The 19,590-nt window shown below is 40.0% G+C and overlaps 1 protein-coding gene across 6 annotated transcripts in view; it reads left to right on the top strand.

The window, feature by feature from the left end:
* LOC107227616 (cadherin-99C) overlaps nt 1-19,590 on the top strand; it is a 113,612-nt gene that overhangs the window by 74,391 nt on the left and 19,631 nt on the right. For 5 of the 6 annotated variants that reach the window (XM_046730000.1, XM_046730002.1, XM_046730001.1 and 2 more), the window contains 5 exons: nt 7,493-7,568; nt 10,407-10,472; nt 12,389-12,567; nt 12,944-13,066; nt 14,203-14,466. In XM_046730000.1, coding sequence (XP_046585956.1) covers nt 7,493-7,568; nt 10,407-10,472; nt 12,389-12,567; nt 12,944-13,066; nt 14,203-14,466 — 708 coding nt within the window. Of the gene's footprint in view, nt 1-7,492; nt 7,569-10,406; nt 10,473-12,388; nt 12,568-12,943; nt 13,067-14,202; nt 14,467-17,473; nt 17,679-19,590 lie in introns of those variants that run through there. The other variant, XM_046730015.1, reaches the window with a different exon arrangement.

Here is a 19,590-nt window from a genome sequence, read left to right as displayed (position 1 = left end):
TTCCGTACAATTTCCCTGGAAAAGCACCGATGCGCGCGTGTTGTTCATTGCAGGACAGTTCCTACGCAAAGGGTAACGAAGTCTGCTGAGATTGGCGATAATCAAGGCACAACTCTTTTCCGGTTGCTAATTACCAATTATTGTCTAGAGTGCATAAAACTTAAGAGCTTCGGGAGAAATAGGTACAAGTATAATCTAGACATGTTCTACGTATCGCCGCGGCGTGTAGCTTGCTCGGCGAAGGACTGAATCGGCTTCCGGCTCAGATAACGTGCGGCTCACGCCCCGAGATATATGCCAACTTTAAAGATTAATAAGGCAGATTATGTAGAAAGTGAAGTAATTCACCATTGTGGCCTACGACGTCGCGGGAATGCCGTGTCTACGAACTGTGGCCGAGCTGGGAACCGACCAAACTACCGCAGACTGTTTGCTGTGCCAATTCTGAATTACAGTATCCGGCAGTTTGAGTGGCTTCGCAGTGCATGCTAGCTAATTGCGAATTATCAAGTGTTAAAGATGGCCTGGCATTGTATTGCTAATTTCCCAATTTCTTTTCGAATTCGCGATTTCCTTTGGTCTGTTGATTGAGATGATCCCTTATTGTATTAAATTTGACTGTTTCAACGATTATAGAAGTTCGTTAATGTTAAGTTTGCAGATCATTCGGGTGAAAGGATATCATAGAAAATCATTTTTCGGTTAACCATAACTATGCCTAATAAAAAAAAGGTATTACATATAATCGGATGAATCTGATGTAAATGACAGATACAATATGTGAAGTGTTATGATTGGAGCATCAATACCGAAATTACGTCATAATGAATTAGCTTCCTACTCGGAGACTTTTCTCACAGCGTAATAGAGGAGCCAATTTAATGATCTGAAAACAACTTTAACCGTGTTTTTGGATCCCTACCGCCTCAAAGCGTGGAAAGACGATGGTAAAAGCAACTCATTTTTCCCATCACCGATCACGATGCTGCGATTATATTAGCGAGATCGACTCCTTGTTGACTTCAGTGGGTTATTCTTGCATACCTGTGATAGCCAATCGCTACCCGTCAATCAGCCGACGAAGTGAAACCTCCATTATTTGCATGCATGGGTTACGTGACTATTAAAATTATTCACTCTGATCGAGAACGTCAGAGTCTGATATTTATGTTCCACTGAATACTTTTTTGAACAGAAACTATCAATTTCAGCCCACCTTCTTTATTCTGGCTCTGTTCAAGAAATTGTTTAAAATTAATTAACGTTTATAAATCGACTTGTCAGTATTTTTCTTTTCTTCCAACCGAACGTTTCTCAGTCCCGTATACCTTTTTTAATAACCAAATGAACTGAACAACAATCAGCTAACAATTGGAGAATCCTTGGATTGCAATGAAGTATATTAAACATGTTCACTCATCACTCTTCGCGCTCTATGCTATACAATTTAATTTGTGATAAGGTAATAAGTAGCTATTACAGCATGTTGTCAATTTTTCTAACAATATTAGTGTAACCGCTAACCTGTTCTTCGATATTTGTCCCCACGAGATGAATTGTTCAATTATCGCCACATCAATGACGGTTGGCTTTGATGACGAAAGACACTTTGGCCAGTAAAAAAAGATGAAATTACACGCAAAGAAAACACTTGCCAATGACGCTGATTTGCTTGAACCTATTTCCAGTTGATCTCGCAAATTTTCCAAGAACCAACCAGTCACGGTCAGAGGTTCTTAGTTTTACTTTTACTTGCACTTGACATTGGTCAACGTCAAAGTCTTTAAAAAGGGTTCCTACAACTCGTGTATCACAGCTTCCGAAAGCATCTTAAATGTTGGTATCGGAGACTTCAAACACAACGTAACCTGCTTCATGCTTATAGGTAAGACTAGATCACAGCGAGCAAAAACGAACAAAGTCAACTGATCACGAGATCATGGATCAGAGGTGACGACCCTTCAGCGGTAGCTGTCACTTTCTTCTACCTCGCGTGACCCGAGCTCCAACTTATCTCAGTCTAGTGAATATATAGGTATCTATAACTGCAGTCGGAACCTCGAGCTCGAGCTCAACCTTCATTGCCTGTATCTGCGCCGTCGCGTCGTCCGCTAGATCTCATAAATTATGCTGTTATAATGTCTCTTTCGACAGGCAACCAAGGAACGGATAATACATAGTTGTATTTTCGCGCTATAGATACGAGTACCATTGATGATGGTAAACTGTGCAACATCTTTTTTTTTTCTCAAACGCGATAGCTGTTCACTACGCGAGCACGTTTCAGGCTAGAATTGTCTTTTCTTATTTCACCCGTCATTTAACGATCTTACCGTTCTCTTACAACAGACCACTGAAAGTATACCGAGATGCAAAGTGGGCCATTGTTGCCAATTACGAGATTCAAATTAGATTCTCATTGCGTCCTAGTTGTGGCAGGTGGTGGGAAAACAGTCGAATCGTATACCTGGCTAATTGCACGATGCAGCGTAATAACGGGTAAGGATTAACGAATCGTATGACGTCACTGCATCTTCCGGAGTTTTTGTTCAGGGGCCATTGTCGGTTAACAATCGCGGGAATTATTTCGAGCTGAAACCGCATTCCATTCATCTTCACTTTTTTCAATTAAGCTCTCGGTTTACCGACTAACGGCACGGTATATTTTTAACCTCTTGTTTTTTATTCTTGTATCTACCTATAGAAAAGACTTTGTAACTGAGATCAAACGTTCGATCCAACAATTGAATAGTGGTTATCAGTTTCTGCTTCATCATTATGAATTGTTAATTCTGATGATAAATTGCCATTTTTACTCAAACGGCCCTCTCACTTAATCAACTACTAGATACGAATTATGGCAGGCGATCGTTACATGCAATATACCTATATTGTATCGGCAACGTTATTATGATGAAAATAAGGAGGCTGCTCGCTGAAATTTTCTACATATGCTGTTACTGTAGAATCAAGCTTACGTCACTAATTTTAGTTAATACATCATCTAGTGAAGATCGGAGTATCAGAAATTTTGTGTAATGGTTCAAATTTCATTGAGATAAAGTGAATTAGGTTGCGGTATGAATATTCCACCTAATCATTTGTTCCACATGTTGCCAGGATGTAGTTGATACTGTATCATGTTGTCATGCTACTTATTACTTGCCATATGACGGTTAATTTATTTGTCCTTGTGCAGAAGATGACAAAAGCAAATGGAACGGTTCGTATTGTTTTATGCAATAAGTACCTAAATCGTTTCTCCCACCAGCACGCCGTTCCAAAGTCTATCTAACAATGCTGAAATTTCATTGCATGAAAGAACTATGTAAATAAATTAACATGATGTATTTACAATACATCAAGTAAGACTCACTAAGAGTCGCTCTTCAATACTCGAGTCCCGACAAATAATTTTCTTTTTCTTTTTCATCCTTCTGTCTCAATTATCCTGTGTATTTTGTTTCGAAAAAAAAACGATCAATCCAAATTCATGCAACTGAAATTGAATCGTATATCCATGTAACGAAACTCAATTTTTTTTACTCTCATTACCACCTTGTAGTTGGGTAAAAATTTTTCGTTTTATAGCGACACTATCTGCTAATTTGAGACTGACACCTCTAAAACAGATATTATATTCAAGAAAAAAAAGAGGATAAAAAAAAATACGCGTCAATGCGATGTCAATAATTCGAAAGTGGACGCTTCATCGTCTACCAGAAAAACATTGACGTTAATTACGACTGCGGATGTATGACGCAAGAAATATGAGACCTCTGCACAGTTCTACTTGGGGTAATTACTCGTGTGTGAGTATAATAGCATTGTTACAGTAACGAGTGTGAAGGATATCCAGAAAAAACGTAATCGTTATTGCAGTATCTGCATGTGCCATAAAAGTCAAATACGCGCCTGTTCCTCATTACGGTGGTGCACGAGCTGATTAGAAAGCAGCGTACGATCTACAACTCGAAGGCAACAGTGCTCACCTATTGGCCTATCTAACTCCCCCATTAAAGTTATAACTGTCTGCCCATGTACGATTCCGCTTCTAATTGACCCTCGGCCGCCGATGCGGGTAATCAGAGCCACAGTCACTTTAAAGTTGCCGGTGCATAGCTGAATGCTTTTCATTAAGGTGTCGAGGCCACGCGCGTGCTCGTCAAGTCAACACTTGCTGCGCCAGTGGAGAAAGCATCTGCACCAGTTAATTACCAACTGCAGTCCCGTTTCTGTTGCATTTCCTCTACTCCACCGAAGCCTCTCGCTCGAATTGCATAACGGGACGTGCAGTCCCAATAGGCACCGATGGTATCTGCGGTAGTGGTCGGTGATGAGATTTGGTCTCACTCGACGGGCTAACTATAGATCAGTTCACGTTTGTACACTGATTTTTAACGAATTTGAGAGGTTTAACAGAGTTAGATCATCGATTTTGATCAGTTCTATTTGTATGTATCGTACACTTAATGTTCAAATATGGCTTGGTTCCGTGATTCCAATTTTGACTTTGAAAAAATTTGAAGTTTCAATATGATTTCGAAAAACTTTAGGGAATAGCGCAATGTCTAAAGTTTGTAGATCATTTTCATTGCATCGTCTTGAAAAATCTTCAATGACCCTTGAAGATTTCACAGGATTTCGAGCAAATCAATTTGCAATATTTCACGTGACCAAGTTTAAACGGCTGAACAAGTCGCAGATATAATTCCAAAGTACCTCAAAAAGAAAACAAAATGTTTATTTTTTCCCAACTTACAAGACAATATAAAAAATTTTAGAACATTTTTATTGGTATCAGAAAATTTTTAGATTTTAAATGATTTCACGAAAGCATGTTATAAGAAAATTCAGACATATTCTGAAGAATTTTTGATAGTTTCAAGAGCTGTTTGAATATTTTGTAACATGTAAAAAATGTACAAATATTATTGATTCGGACGCGCTAGATTTCGGGAACATATTCAACCCCTTCATTGAAACGAAGCCTGCGGAAAGTGGATGAGATGGAGAGTACTTTCAGTCTTTACGTGACACGGTATACAGCCATACAAATTGTGTGTAGCTTTTTATCTCGGGCCGAGTACCACGTGACGAAAAGACCACTGAAAAGCGGATTTTTCTGGCGCCATGATCGTTTCTGGGAACCAATGCGCGAAAAGCACAGAAGTAAACGTCCGAACTTTCAGTGGCAGCTGCCGCGGTTGCAAAAGAGTGAGGATCCATTGTATGGTGATGAGAACCAGATGGCTTTCGGCTCTTCTTGCTGAGAGATTTACAGGACCTCCGATAAGATAACATTGTTTTCAACTTCACTCTTAGTAACGCTAAACGAGATCCAGGAGATCGGACTCGGCCTGCACATCCCACACTCGAATCTCTTGACTATACCATCCTGGCTTATTACGTTAGTTTGCTGTAAATTGTACCATGGAGCTTTATCAGCGACATTAGCATGCAGGTAACGCCATCGGAGGCTGATGTTGCTGATTCGCAAACTACAGATTGTTTTCTGCTTTCTTTCTTTTTGTTTAATAGCGGCTGAATTCGTTGTCCATTGTGACATTTGTAGCTGGTAGCTGGTGGGTCAAAACACCATACATATATACGTAATTCGAAGAGGATTTTTTCTGTTATTCCTCAATGATAAAAATTTGGATTCTCACAAATCACCCCAGCAAATGAATATTAACTGTTCAAAAAGTTAATAGTGTTCATTAATTATGGACGTTTGGCCAGATGTTTATGGATGCGCCGTCACGTTTGAAATATACTGTTTTATGGACAAAAAAAAATTGATTTCTAATGTATATTGATGCTGACCATACGAGCTCTTCCTCTAATTCTGCAGCACCCATATATTTTTGCGGCAAAAATATAAAATCGATCATCAGCTATACAAGCATCAAATAAGTACCCAAGCTATCCACAAATGGTTAATTGAATAATCACCAACGCATAAAATTCGATGCGGATTCCAACCCTACCAAAGAGCTACTCGTTCCTTCAATAGTGGTTAAAATTTTAATTTCCCAGTTAGCAGCGGACACGCAGCTTGGTTTTCTAGTTCCCGCAAGTTATGTACGGTTTTGAAATAATGGCCATTGTAAGTAATCGTTGTTACTTCGCTGAATATTGTAGATCGCATTCTGCCAATGACTGCTGCACCCCTTCAGCCTATATTAGTTATTACGCTCAAGCAAAGCGAACGGGCAATTATGGTAGTATCTACTTATTGGGTGATAGGAATGCTGCCGCCTCCTCTTATTCTTACTCATAGAATTTCAAATCGCTGTACATGTAATAACATCAACTATACTACAGAATCTATTTCCGTCGTAGGTAGAGAGGATCAATGGTATATGAACTTGCGTGCTCTTCACTTTCCAATCAATAACTCCTCCGAGCTTCTGTCGTTCTATTTTTTCCATGAAAATTCACCATTATCATGGCGGACAAGATAAGAACGTAGTTCATTCAGTGGTAGTCTATCAAAATCCGGGTCCTACTTCACTTACGAGATCATCCTATTCTATGTTATTGGAGCCCGTTTAAATTACTTCGATCTTTGTGCTGTTTACACTTAGAAGCTTTTGAATTCAGTCAAGTAATTTTCGAACAATACTTATTTCGTAGGAAACAACAAGTGCTAATGATCTACGTGGATGCATATGAGTATCGATGATTTCTTCTGTCAAGCAACTGCATCCTCGGATAATCTGGCTTAAAATTTTAACGTCTGGTTACATAATTCTCGCATTTCACTGTATCTACTCGAAACTTGTCAACCCACTGAATGCCTGAGTAACTGCAGAGGCATAAAGACATTCACTTTCAAATGTTTGCAACAGGTGACACTACAGGTTTTTCAACTTGATAAGCTGGCTCGTGCATTTCGTCTTTTGGTCTTTTTCTTGGTCGTTCTTTTTTACCTGTGTGTTACGTACAATCGACGATCACGTGTCTCGGGACTCGGGATTAGTTGTATAACAAATATTAAACAGCTGCAGAATAATTTGATCTACATACCTATAATATGATACGCATTTAGTCAGCCTTAACTAACTACCGATTTAACACGTTTCGTAATCACGGGTTAATTGATCTCGTGAAGTACCTGTTATAATTAGTATCAGAAAACACAGCGTCATCTATCATTCTTCGATCATGAAATTACGATACTGAATTTTCTCGTCATAAAATTTTATTACAGGTGCAACAAATAATTGGTACATAAATCATCGTCCAGGTTTACTCTCAGGTTCCCGTCACTATTTTCCTAGCCAAGTTATATGCGTTAGCGTAAAAATTTAACATAAATTTGGTCAGGTTTTGCAAGGAAACGGGTGTATTGTGTGCAAACGAGTTATGGAAATATATGTGTATGGATGCCAGATATGTGCATAAACGTACGCACAGCTACACGACCCTGAGCTTTAGCTTAGACATTCACTACGTCCAACATGTAATGATTTATCTCTTGTTTCAGGCTCGGGCAATGATCTGGTGGTTGTGTGGGTTCCTGGTCGCAGTTCAATTGCCACCGGGTGTAATTTCCAAGGCTGGTGAGTTTTGCACTTTATACATACGTGATGCTAACATGCACATCCATTCCAACATGAATCCTTTCACGCGATGGGCATATCGTGATATATGCCACCAGATTAAGAGCAAATTATGGTCATTGACAGCGTTCCTGATAGTCGTAACCTGCAAAATGTTCAATTTGAATTGAAATAAACTTGGCACTTGATGAGAGAAGGAACATTTCGAAACACGGTGCTTATGGTTATAAAAACTTGAATACATTACCAGTCCGTTGATACCTTAACAGCTATTTTTGATGAGTTCAAATTTAGTATGACGTTTCCCTTAAAATCTACAACCACAGTTCAGCATACCTGTAATGTTGAATCCAGCAATTCTCGTAGATCAAACAATACGTCAGAGATTTTATTTAGCAGCGTAGGACCACATTTTATAAGTCTGAGCTACTACACCGATCGTTTCACGTGAGCTAGATTCTTATCGACAGATGTCATCGCAACGCAGATTGCGAGTCGGTTACTTTGTACCTTATGCTACCGGCTACCTGCAACGTCTCTGCAGGTCTTACTTCGACGTGCTTGCAGGTGAACCGTAAATCCAACAAGTATTTCCAGCTATTCTAGTGTTCCTCGTTGAGCTTTTCTTTCCCGTCAACTGCCGCTCTAGCAGGTAGCTCTGTTATGCAAGATGCCACAATTTCCGTGGGAAGAAGTCGCGAGGTAAAAAATCCAGTTCTCTAACACCACGACCATTGCAGTAGACCGGCCACATATGAGATGGGAACGAATAAACCCTTTATCGAGCACGTCGGTTAGCGTGAAAACTACAGCATAGAACCGTGACGGCATAAATATCATAGATTAATTGTAGTTTTTACTGCTCACGAGTACCTTATACCAGCAGAATGTGGTTCTTCGATGAAGAACATCTGATATTGCAAACGGATTTGTTTTCTCCGATGTTGAATGAAGATGAAGTTAGATTATAACGTTAATGTAACGATGCAGGTTCAAGAAAAATCGTTACTTTGCACCTTCGGGGTTTTCTGAAATTTAATAAACCATTGTAAATAAAACATACTCACAGTTTCAAAAGCAAGTCTTCTTGAGAGTCATTCTGAAACTGCTCAATAATAATTTTCTCCCCGAGATTTTGTTACGTGAACGTTACTGACGATAGCCTCCTGATGCTGCTTGTATTTTTACGTACTTTGTTCGGAGATTAGCAGTATAAACATGCATAAAGGAAAATGAAGAAGGAACTGGTTGTCTTACGGATCTGGCAAATAATTCAGAGAATGAACAAGGATTTTTCTTGCTTCGAAACTTGAAGCAATTGTTTTAATGTCATAACTGGAGTGACGAGTTTTTGAATAATAAGGTTTAAATTTTACTTGACAATGAAATGAACGCATAGAACACCTACTATTCCAATGTTATGTTTAGAAATTTTTCGATCATGCTTGATATTGAGAAATGTAACATTCAACACCCCATTTGGAACCTTCGTTGATGATCAGAATTTCTGGTAACATTTCAATTTTTCGCGATGTCAGATTGTTCGGTAAAACTGAACATAAGCATTTGATCTCCGATCTCGGGAATTATTGTTGTGGTATTGAGAAGCCAATTCAAAAACAAAGATATAGTGATAAAAAAAAACAAACAGTGCTTTGTAATCACTTATGAACGAAGTTAAACGAAGTTTGACTTTTTGCTATTCAATTTTAGAAGCCTCAACATGAAAAATCTTCTCTTCTTAGACCTGATAAAGCCACAACGGGACGACTCGTTTTTTCGATCGATTCGTAGTTGAAGTATCATCCGGTATACAAGTTTAAAGTCTATTAAAATTGATCGAAAGCGCGAGCCCAGTTCACAAACGATCTCGCAGCTAAGAAGTACGGTGAAAATAACTACGAAACTTCGACAATTCGATTAATCCTGTTACCAATATCTTTTTTTTAGGAAGGGATACGCAGAAAGGCTTAATCAAAATTGTGCAATAGTTTCAAAACAAAGCAGGAATAGGCGGTGATTATGAATAGCTTAATTTGCATTGATATGCTTGACACTTGCAACAATAGATGGGTAAGCCTGAACAAAAATACACCGTATGAATATAATCGCGTGAGTGAAGGTGCGGTAATGCGAAGCGTTTACCTCTTGACAAAGGTTATCGTAGTTACTGCCCGCTAACAGAATATGGCAAGGATGCGCCTTTCTCCACCTAGCTCTATGCGATGACATTTGCATTCCAATACCCACTGACAGCTCCCCATCTCGTATCGAGATTCGCAATGAAGTTACAACGTGTGCATATCCCGACATGAACTTTGGATCCGATTAGGGCATTAATACTGATTCCAGTATGATGCTTACTTTTTAGAAGAACATCGATCTGCTTCGTCCAACACACATTTTTATTGCCGTAGCAAATAACCTCCAATTACGCTCCACAAATTCTAAGCAATGGTCGTGAAATCTTGAAAAATCGAGAGAACATTGTCGGTATAAGACTAGTACAGGATAGTAAAACAAATCTGTAATCGATGTTCCAATGGCGATGGGGCGGTAAAAAAAGTACCGAATGATCAAAGTTTTGTACAGAAAAATGGTCGTCCGACAACAATCGAGTGTTCTAGATTTCTGCTCAACTGGCGTACTCTGTAACGAGCTGCAGAATGGGGAAAGAAAATAGCGCAATTGACCTAGCTGGGTCATGTAACGACCAGTAAATTATGGTTTATAAACTTCAATACTCTGATATTAGTTTGAAAATAACTAACCTAGCACATTTTAGTAAACTATTCGATACGTTGGTATACCAAAATGACTCTATACTTTCTTTTTCAGGCTTATGCGAGGTCGAGACAGGCCAGTCGAATATCATCCTTGACATCGAGGAGAGCAGAGGAAATGGTGAGTCACTCATATCTATCACGATCAGGTATCAATCTGTTTACATCTTTCGATCTATCAACTTCAACAAATTCTTTAACTTGATACTCATAACTGACAGTCATAGGAGATGACGCGGTGCGTTGGCAGTCTGATCACCTACGCGTTTATCGTTAGGGTTGGAATGGTTTACCAACTGGTCTACGTCGGCTGTTGGCCATTAGTAATTACTTTATACTTTATGCTTTACTATAACACGTTAGCCACACGTATCTAAAAAACGGTTGCTTACTCCAACGACCAATGAGGTGTAGTAAACGTGCGGCTGTATATTCCTCATCAACGTATGCGATCAAAAAAGGGCTATAACTGTAAGGGTACTATGAAAAATTCAAGCGTAAATCACCAGGTACAAAAGATTTATAATTTAACTACCGCCTGCATTACTAAACTAGTATGAGAGTAGCTTGCTCGGTAAGCGAAGATGAAGAAATCAAGTATGTGTTGCTGCTTTGGTCGACACCTCTAAACTTCCTTGATCAGTACAAGTTCAATTTGTTAAATATAATAATTTCTACACGTCATTTATAATCTGAATAGTTTAACTTTTTAATTTTTCATACTTATTCGCAGTCTCCAAAAGAAAAATAGACAGTGTAATGTAACCTGACGCTTCAACAATTGAACCAGTAATTCAAAAGACAAGTAAAGTCTATGAGTGAACTTTTCTACGAAAGTAATCATACTCTGATGTGAAAGTCCCGAACTTCTTACCTTTTTGGCACATGGTTCGGTACAATAGGCTGCAGGTTGAATGGTGCACGCTACTTTGAGACTAGCAGAGTTAATTGGGCAGCGTTCAAAATTGATTAACCAATAAATCGCCCAAAGACAGAAAAACCGTCCAAAACTAGAAAAGAGGGTGAGAGCTGAAGTCCATGTTATGAGCGCAGGCGTAGGTGGTGATTAGGTAATGACTAGCTGAAATTTCTCCTGCAGTCAGTGACACACGGTAATTGAGATACTTTCAATCAGGGAACAGAACGCACCTAGTGCCTGTTAAACTGACGTTGAGTCTTACGTCAAAGATTTGAGGTGAATGTGTGCCCAAATGAAAACGTCTCATCATCAGGATCACTTAACCAAACAAATATGAATGTGAGCAATCATGTTTACGGAAGCGGACGATATTGACATCTATGTATAGTTAATAATTGATGACGAGCTTTCGGTTGCATTCGACTATTGTAGAGAAGATCGTGATTTATAACTCATGAGTTTAAAGTTTTATTTATATTTGATGGGCAGGATTGTAAGCAAAGCATAGCAAACGATCACTTCTCGTTTGAAAAATCACTTCGTTCAACAATTTCCGATACGTTTATATTAAATTACAAAAATTCTAAGCTTTGTATTTATCCTGAGAATTTCACCAATCAACAGAAATTCTCTCGATGTACTAATAATTCATAACCGGCATTGATCGACACAGAACGATGCACAGGACGATGTGTAACGACGTGCATTCGGTATCGTCGACTGGCTATTAATCAAGCGGAATAAATATAATCATGGATTATTATCATTGGTGTTTTCCAAAGTAAAAACGAAGAAGTCCCTGAAAATGTGGTGGTCGTTCAATAATATCTATTCCGAACAAAATATCTCCAGTTCTTATCAGTTCCTACTGCACCATGAACAAGTAGCAATCATTATTTGTGTGACAACGTTTTGGCAAAGGTACAACTAGGTCGTGGAAGATAGGAAGGAACGAATCGAAAGATTGAAATTTAGATGGGGGCTCAAAGATGGGCTTGCATTATTTAAACTAGGTTGGGAAATAGCGCAAAAAACTAGTCACATTCAATTCAGGGTAGTATTACTTGGGATATTATTTTAACAATAAAAAGTAATCACCGAGGTAAAAATCGTTCCAGGTCTCGACCAAGAGACAGTTCCGGCGGAACTTCCGGTTTCCGGCGACCCTTCCACCGAGACCACGCTGGAGCTGATATTCCCTGGCAGGCAGCCAATCTTTACTCTGGTTGGTAAAAGGCTGAAACTTTTGGAACCCCTCGACAGAGATGCGGAGAATCTTTCGCACGTCGTTTTTCAGGTGAGCACTGCACAACGCCACCTCTGGCAAAAAGAGTCGGAAATCTTCTGTATTTTATAATTGAGGAAATCCTAATTGAATGATTTCGAATTTTCCTTACCACGCTATTAAAAATTTCCAACTTATCCAGGCGTTCCTTCATCTACACAGCTTCAATTCAAACTTAAGCAACGTAAACGTTGTTTCACAGAGGAATTAAGTTTTAGACAAGCGTTCCTTCTTCAAATTATTTAGCATCGTTAGTCGGCTTACCAGCCTGTATACCCTGATTGCCCTTTCGAGCGTCAGAAGAAAAATGTTATACCGAACACAAGTGTACAACTGACACGTGATTAATTTTGTGTTTCTGTTCTTATGTTTTGTTTTCTTCCGCCAGCTAACATGTACGGTAAAGTCAACAAACAAGAAACGAACCATTCCCATAATCGTCAGAGTGTCTGACATCAATGACAATGCGCCAAAGTTCATCAATACGCCATACGAGACTACAGTGCCCGAGGTAAGTTGACCCATAATGAATACCTTTATACCCACTTTTTTCCCGCGGATATCAAACGCGCCGAAAACGTTCAATCACAGCTTCTAAAAACGTCTCTAGCATTGAAAGAAGGGAATCAATGCTTCCGCGCGCGTTGTTTTCATTGCGACTGATTTAAAGAGTAATAACGAGACGTATCCACGGCCCTCTGTTGATAGTTGAATACACCCGAATGGCCCTATTAGTCAGTCGCCCACGACGTGCAGGCACTTCCCAATGAGGTGCATTATACGTATAGTTGGGCGTCTGTGAAGAATTTCTCCGATGTTTTTCCCGCGTGATAAAATGCGCTAGAGTTTTCGTGATAGAGAATAAATCGCGATAAGCATGCATGCAGTCAGAGAGAAACGTGTAACGTGGGCAGTTGACTTCCTCCGGATCTATCGGATTCAATTTAATTCTATATACTTGGGGTTGTATTGGAATCGAAAGTATCGTCTTACACGTTGACTCACTATCAGATTAGCGCATCGCGCAGGTTATTAGAAGCCAATTCGAACCATGAGTCAGACTCCACTCATCGATTAGTTCACCCCATTCTTTCGTGCTTGTGAACGAGTAAAAGTACAGTATTGCGTGGTTGGAAATTGCCTGACAGTTGGCACGGTGTGAATCAGTTTGTCTGAAACTGCAGTGTGCTTAATGTTTTTTGACTAATTAGTGGATTGCATCTCTGTTTTTACAATCTACGGATAGATAGTGCTCAATTTTTACTATCCCACTCGTAGCACAATGATGAGAAATTTTGTTTGAGCCCAGCATTGAGTAATTCAATTTTATTTGTTAACCACATCTAGTACAATTAATCACGTCACTCATTGCCGTTTTTTCTCTGCAAACAAATCTGAATATCACCTTCGAGACATAAGGATACCAAATCTCACGCGCCACTCAACCTCGGAGAAAAAATCACCCATTTCAAAATACAGTTACAAATGCAGAGGGCGATTATCAGAGAACATTTTTCACGAGCAGACCATGAGTCTATTACTACAATGCGTAGTATACTAGGTGAAAACTCGCTTGCCAGTAGCAGGTCGCGTGCACAGTGCAATTGCTGAATTCAATCATCAGTGATTGCTTCTTCTGATTCTCAGCTGACCCCTGTTGGCTCGACGATCTTCAAGAACATCATGGCACAAGACGCAGATGCTGGTGTCAACGGACTCGTCGAGTATTCGATAGCCCCTGGCGACGGGACGGGTATTGGAAACAGTAACGGAGTTGGCCGGGACCGAATCACCACTGCCGACGGGTACGGTTATTTCAGCATCAACTTACCTCATCAGGGACAAGTCACCGTCAACCGGACACTCGACTACGAGAAGACCCAGCGTTACCTCGTCACCGTCGTCGCTTCGGTGAGTACATCACTGATCCATCATCGAGAACCGAGATCATGACGGTTCCTTTCCATAATACTAGGCCATCCGGTGCACCAACCGGTTCGTGAAAAAAGCTCGTTTCGAAAGAGATTACGGGACGCTGAAAAACCATGACTCTGGGCACCGATTTAGTTTGTAAGAAGATAGGATGGTCGTTTTTGTCCGGCGGTGGTCAGTCGTGTGGGCCGAGCCCCTCGAAGTGACTCAGACCGAGTCCGCGCCAGCGATTGCAAGCCATATTCGCGCATTTGCATATCTACTCGACTCTCTTCGCTCTCTTCTGGTCGTTCACTCACGCCTGCACTGGGCAAGGCTAGTCTTTGATGGCTGTTCGCCGACTATACGAGGCGAGCAATATTCTCTCTTGCAGGTGCATCTTAAATATAATTGAAGTCTCGGTACGTACCTGCGTAGCCGTGCTCGATGACGTATGTAATATGAACCAGCCCATGCCATTATAAGACATCGTGATTGGCAATTCTATTATACACTGAAAAATCCTCGTTTGCTGTTGATGCTCTTCTTCATGGTAATGTTCAATGTGTACCATCCCTGGCCCGTTATTTCATTGAATCATTACGCCAGGCTTAACTTCTCCTCGTTCTAACACCTGTCACATTGCAGAACAACAATAAAAATTGGGATCAGGTGGAATGAATCTTTTTCTCAATTACGCAGCCTCGGTGTCTCGTAATGAGGAGATCCTAGTATCGAGTCACCATATTCTTCTTCAGTAACAATCCGTCGGCTCTTCGTCGAAATTCGAGTCGCACTGAGACGTCTGATGAGAGTATGGTATAACTACTTTGGTCGATGCATTTGCGTATACGCATAACTATCGTGTCGCGGGGCCCTATCAACAAAGAACAAAGAGCCGTCAGGGTTGGGTTTAAGTATCTAGGCAGTGGGTAGGCAGTGTTTCTTACACAATACGCTGTCTGCGTTACGTGCCGTAGTGCAGCGTTTGCTTGCTCGGCTAGGTGAGACAGTCGCCGTTTTGCATCGGTCACCGTTCGACGCGGATACCATTTTCACTGTGTTTGTTATCGCGTGTGCTTCAACAAGTTCCCAGAACTGGCGTTCAATCGGATCAAGCGCGACTCGAAGTGAATGTTGTTTGAGACTCGACGTCGTGATGAGCTTTTCGGCCTCGCTTTTATCCGCTGAAAGACTTCTTCGCAATCTGATCCAAGAGCTTTTGCTCACTCTTCCGGGATGCTGGGCCCAATGACGAGTATCTCGACGAGGAGATGTTGGGTGCTGCGACGCCTCCAGGTGGTTATCAGCAAAGCCGGAAATGCGCGTGCTTTCCCGATCGTCGACGAGTTTGTCTCGACCCGGGTTTGCATGCTTCGATAAGATCAGGGATCGGGATTACCGTGTAATATCACCCGGCCCACACACCCTCGTATTTCATTGCTCGCGTCTCCCGAAGCTCCAAGTGTGTCTCTCGATGCGTGCTTGCAGCTGAATCTAGCGGTGTTTTATCTTACCTGGCGTCCCTCTGACAACGCGGAAGAAATTCAACTGTAATCAGTAATCGGTAACCGGGAATAGTTAATCGGTAATGACCGCCCTGCGACACGCTCATGCCGTGGTCTACACATATCGGCGTCCTCTCCCTCCTTAACGTTCTCCATCCAGCAGTGCAGCTTGTAGAGCCAGCAGTCACAAACACTACTCAGGATCCTCTGGGTAGTTCGCTTGGTTTTCATATTTTTTTATCATATACTAGTGTTGAGTATTCTTTTCAACAGATCCAAGGAGAAGGTTCAGTATCTCAGAACAACCAATAATCATTCAAGATAATGCGAAGTGTTTCTTCTACTGTTTTTAAATTGAACTCGAAGCTGGTTGTAATAGGTCTTTACCATATTCAGCTGCTATTCTCTTATTTTTCAAGTTGTCTTTGCAGGCACAGAAAATGCTAACTTAGAAAACGTAGAAAACCGCAAGGAAGTTAGGAGAACGGTTGGAAGGTACAGAATTTATAATGAACGTTCCGTAATATTGGAAATGGTAGTTTGACCATTGCACTGTGGTGCCTATAATTGGTCTCTGGCATAACTCGGCAATAGACACTATTCGTATTATGATCTGCAAAATATTTTACGCCAAATCAGATAAATTATTGTGAAACTATCTCGAAGTATTGTTTTTAAGAAACAATTTCTCAGACTTCATACGCACAAAACCTTATTTATCAAAAGAAAGAAGTGAATGTTTTTATCTACGATACCTATAAACAAATTAAATAATGTAAAAAATTATGATTCGTAACATTCCCTCAATTACTGTCTTACTGGCATTTCTTAGAACTGTAAAAATTAGACACAGCATGTGCCAGCTTGAAGTAAAACTTAAATCTAATTTCGATCAAAATCCCAAGTTAATTTGGAAAATGTACTAAACATACGCTTTCGGAATTTCAAACTAAAAACTTATGAGGCACGGCAGAGCATTTTTACAGCTAGATTAGCATTCTATGTCCGTGTACTTGCTGGCAGCATGTAATTTCCTATGCTATCATTTGCAATAAATACTTTCATTATTCTGCACAGTCATTTAAAAATTGCGAATTTTTGACCAAGTGCGTCCCATCAGGTTGTAGATCATCTCTGTAATTAAAAAATCTTAGTTTTCTAGTATCACTGGTTTCGCAACTCGAACTTCTAACTTCTTAAATACTTAGTTCACAATAAATGCGGAAAAATATGTCACTCCGCGCACATTTACCAAGATTAAAATTGTAAGACCTTCTTTACATTTCAACAGCTGAGAATTATCTCAGTGCAAGGGTGAATGCAATTTCGGCGTTGCATCGCATTTACATCGCTCGATATTTCCATATCCGTGAAACAAGTCGTCCGTTCGGAAGTCGCAACTCTCTTCACTTACGTGGAAAAAACTATATTCATATATTATTCAATGATATATATATATCGTCACGATTGACATGCAACGTTTGATAATAATAAGTCTACGTGTCTCTTAAGAATAAAAACTTCACGAACTTTCAAATGTCTGTCAGAGCTCGATGAAGTTTACACTGATAAGCGAATACAAGTGTCCTATAACTACCGCGCAAGCTAACAATGAGGCTTTTTAATTGGGTGAAAGTGTTGTTCGGCCTCGGGACCGTGTGTGCCAGCTCTGTTCCCGGCTACAGCAGCAGCTTCCCGACGACGGTGAGTGCCTCTTTGGAATGTAGACTACGCCCTATTTGATACCTGCTATTGGCTGCCCGTAACCATGCAATGTCGTAACGTTTGTTACATAGCAAACAGACAATACTCGAGACTTGTCCTTTGCCATCAATCTATTCTTGACTCTAGTTTCATCTTCGCTACTTTTTAGACATTTCCAATATGGTTGATCAATCTTATATTAAGTCTGATATCAAGCCTTGAGTCTACACTTGACCAAAGTACTTCTACCGAGTATACAGCTCAAGATTCTGTCAATATTCGATCGAGAACATTGAAATAGGAAAGCAATCATCATTCACTCCATCTGTATACTGGCCATCTAATTCAGTTCGAGCTTTATTAGGCTCTACGCATTAAAGGAACTTGCTGTAAGGTGATACCCATGCACCTTGAACACATGTTTTCTCCAGTTTGAGCCAGTGACTATGTCCGAGCCGAACTCTGATGTGAGATATATACGGCATTGTCTCTATAAATTTTTTTTCCTCAATTCATGATAACGCCGAACGATTGGATTTTAGTTTTTGAATATTTTTATTACCTCTGACCGTACCACTACGAACTAAAGTGTGTACGTATTCTAGACTGAATACCTTAAAACCATAATGCCAGTTTCCGTTATCGAGGCAAGTTACTCGTACGCCAAGGTCCCAATCCTGATAAGCTTGGAACGGTTCACGCCGCGCAATCCCGCGTGTATGTGTTTCAAGAACAGATAATTTAAACATAGACGTAGCTAACGAACCAGAACGAAACCGACTGTTTTCCTCAGGGATTACGAATAGCAACTCCATAGTTTGAACGATTTTCTACAACTTTTGTCATGAAAGCCAGTCCTCGCGGATGAAATATTACTCGGCAATAAGCCACTGAGCGTCACGCCCTTCAAATATTTGCGCTTTATTCGCGATCGCAAAACCTCCCTCTCGTTCTTCTTCAGTCATTATTCATTTTTCCTTATCGATTTAGCCATTTATGGTGACAAAATTCGTTTCTGAAATGTTCCGTGAAAACCTTTGCGAAGTTGACATAGTGATTCAAAGAATTCTGAACTATAGTTTTTGATACTCGAAAAAATCACATCAGTTTCGTTTCATTCGTTTCTCTTATGGTCTGTTATCCTCTCCGAAAGGTGATTGCTGAATCCAAAGTTCGATATTGCGGAATAAGAAAATATGCTCACATCTGATAATTTGATAAGATGAGAGAGACTTTATCCAGGTCCGAGTTTCAATCTATTTTTCCGCAAATAAAGATTGACCCAGATATTATTTAGTATGTGTACCAGCTGCACGGATAGGTGCAGGAAATATACGGGAATATCTACTCTACCAGAAATACACAGAGAATTTTCCATTTCTGTTATATGCGTTCCGAACAGTAAAATGTAGGCCAAGGGTATTGCATGTTATCTAGGCGTTTCTACACTAGAATTGACATCCGGTTTAAATTGAATTCTTCACATTTCACATTTTATAGTTACACGATATTCTTCGAAAACGGTGCACCAGAAAAAGAAACTATGCGTCTTCTGATGCTTACACCAATAATTCATTGGCAAGAGTAGCTAATAAATATTCATTCTGAAAGAGGCCTTTGAATAACGTACAATTTGGTGTTATATTGCAAAATACAACTACTGCTTTTGGTTCACTACATTCAGTTTAGAAGCAATGATCGTATGAATAACTATGCTGTAGGGAAATTAATACGAAGAAAATCCAGTTATAAACTTTAAGGAATAGAGGTGGAAAAGCTTACTTACTGGTACCTAAATTAAGTGGCGACTATTATTACATGTAATTCATAGAGATAGGTGATTGACATGTTGTTTGATTTTTATCGGCTTAACGTTGAATTTGGACTGACGATCTGGGCAGCATGTTAGTCA

Source organism: Neodiprion lecontei, chromosome 1 (assembly GCF_021901455.1).
Source record: "Neodiprion lecontei isolate iyNeoLeco1 chromosome 1, iyNeoLeco1.1, whole genome shotgun sequence".
Lineage (NCBI taxonomy): Eukaryota > Metazoa > Arthropoda > Insecta > Hymenoptera > Diprionidae > Neodiprion > Neodiprion lecontei.
This window is presented reverse-complemented; position numbering and strand designations above follow the sequence as displayed.